The sequence below is a fragment of the Littorina saxatilis genome, linkage group LG4 (assembly GCF_037325665.1).
Source record: "Littorina saxatilis isolate snail1 linkage group LG4, US_GU_Lsax_2.0, whole genome shotgun sequence".
Taxonomy (NCBI): Eukaryota; Metazoa; Mollusca; class Gastropoda; order Littorinimorpha; family Littorinidae; genus Littorina; species Littorina saxatilis.
Genome location: NC_090248.1, coordinates 1,531,153 through 1,533,652, shown reverse-complemented (window position 1 = coordinate 1,533,652; position 2,500 = coordinate 1,531,153). Strand labels below are relative to the sequence as shown.

The following is a 2,500-nucleotide window of genomic DNA, read 5'->3' as shown; positions in this document are numbered from 1 at the left end:
ATAGCTAGGCTAGGCCTGCCTGTTTCACTCCTTACAAATTTACGAGCATTGTCCTCGTCCGTCAGATAGTAATTACACTGTTACCAAGGTTGTCATTGTAATCCGAAACATGACCCTACCGGCTCTAGATTTTGATGGTAAATCATTATGACCAGATTTCAGCATCAGACAGGCAAAGAGGAAGGGTAATTTACACAAAGACAAACAGTAATGTATCGATTGAACACTGGATTTCCCTTTTTTGAGCCATGTGACGTGAGAGGCCGACAAAACTTCATATTTAGGCGGCCAGATGAGACTACAAAATAGTTCATGTTTTTGTGCGTTCAATCATAAAAACTAAAAGAAATTCTAACCAGAATCGATCGATACATAAAGGTTATTTGTATTTTTGACTGCATTATTAGTTGTCAGTAATTATTACATGTGCTGATTGTTCTCTTTACCTGCGCGCGTATAGTATGTTGGTTATGTTTGGTCATAGTATGTTTGTTTATGTTTGGTCGTTATCTTTGCCTGTGCGTGTATTGTATGTTTGGTCGTTTTCTTTGCCTGTGCATGTATAGTTTGTTGGTTATGTTTGGTCGGTTTCTTTGCCTGTGCGTGTATAGTATGCTTGGTCGATGTATGTATTGTAAAGCGCTAAGAGTAGACATTTTTCTAGAATAGCGCTATAAAAGTTTGCATTATTATTATTATTAAATATGAAATTTTACACAGATCTCGACAGTCATTGTTCTCCGAGACCGCGATAGCGGTGTAAAATGTCATATTTTGGTCAAAAATACAAATAACGTATAATATACAACGATAAGAATTTCTATTGGGGTGACAAAACAGGGCGCCAGTCTTCGTAGCTAGTCTCGGTGAAAGAGGAGTGGAATATCGCAGCATCCGTTTGACGTAGGCCCGAGACCTATCCGACTTTGTAGGCAAACGGATCAAAAACTGATTTATCGACAGGCTTTTCCCTGGTGCAGCTACTGCCAAGGAAATCTGCTGAACCATATCATAACCAAATGTAAGCAAATGATTAAATTGTATTATCTGGCTCTCATTATGACCCCGCCCGTTTCTAGGCAACACACACACACACACACATACACACACACACACACACAAATACACACGCACGCACACACACATACACACACACACACACACAAATACACACGCACGCACACACAAACACGCGCTATTTTGCAAAGTGGCAACTGTAAGCTGAGGTGTGTGATTTGCGACCTCCGACAGCAAAGTGTTCCTGAATGTGTCCAGTGTGGACAGAAAGCGATGAGGATCAACGTGTCCCTGGTTAAGACTTGTGGACATGAAAGATGACCACTCATATCCTGGGCAAATAAAGCTCTCTCTTTTAACTTAGCATTAAATGACACCAACACGCCTTTCCCACTCCCCTGACCCCCAACACTCCCCCGACCCCAACACTCCCCTGACCCCCAACACTCACCCGACCCCCAACACTCCCCTGACCCCCAACACTCCCCCGACCCCAACACTCCCCTGACCCCCAACACTCCCCCGACCCCAACACTCCCCCGACCCCAACACTCCCCTGACCCCCAACACTCCCCCGACCCCCAACACTCCCCCGACCCCAACACTCCCCCGACCCCAACACTCCCCTGACCCCCAACACTCCCCTGACCCCCAACACTCCCCCGACCCCAACACTCCCACGACCCCAACACTCCCCTGACCCCCAACACTCCTCTGACCTCCAACACTCCCCTGACCCCAACACTCCCCTGACCCCCAACAATCCCCCGACCCCAACACTCCCCTGACCCCCAACACTCCCCTGACCCCAACACTCCCCCGACCCCAACACTCCCCCGACCCCCAACACTCCCCCGACCCCCAACACTCACCCGACCCCCAACACTCACCCGACCCCCAACACTCACCCGACCCCCAACACTCCCCTGACCCCCAACACTCACCCGACCCCCAACACTCACCCGACCCCCAACACTCACCCGACCCCCAACACTCCCCCGACCCCCAACACTCACCCGACCCCCAACACTCACCCGACCCCCAACACTCCCCTGACCCCCAACACTCACCCGACCCCCAACACTCCCCCGACCCCCAACACTCCCCCGACCCCCAACACTCCCCTGACCCCCAACACTCACCCGACCCCCAACACTCCCCTGACCCCCAACACTCACCCTACCCCCAACACTCCCCCGACCCCCAACACTCCCCCGACCCCCAACACTCCCCCCAACACTCCCCCGACCCCCAACACTCCCCCGACCCCCAACACTCCCCAATAAGACACAACAGCCAGCTGCACAAGTATTCATAACCGCTCGCGTCACGTAACACTCCCCCGACCCCCAACACTCCCCCGAGCCCCAACACTCCCCACAACACTCCCCTGACCCCCAACACTCCCCTGACCCCCAACACTCCCCCGACCCCCAACACTCACCCGACCCCCAACACTCACCCGACCCCCAACACTCACCCG

At 52.1% G+C, this 2,500-nt stretch overlaps 1 protein-coding gene across 1 annotated transcript in view; it reads left to right on the top strand.

The window, feature by feature from the left end:
* The first annotated feature begins 1,290 nt into the window (after window positions 1-1,290).
* Window positions 1,291-2,500, top strand: part of LOC138963721 (cell surface glycoprotein 1-like) — a 2,133-nt gene continuing 923 nt past the window's right edge. Inside the window, exons 1-2 of the mRNA XM_070335569.1 lie at window positions 1,291-1,311; window positions 2,383-2,500. The exon at window positions 2,383-2,500 is cut by the window's right edge and continues 385 nt beyond it. Coding sequence (XP_070191670.1) covers window positions 1,291-1,311; window positions 2,383-2,500 — 139 coding nt within the window. The remainder of the gene's footprint in view (window positions 1,312-2,382) is intronic.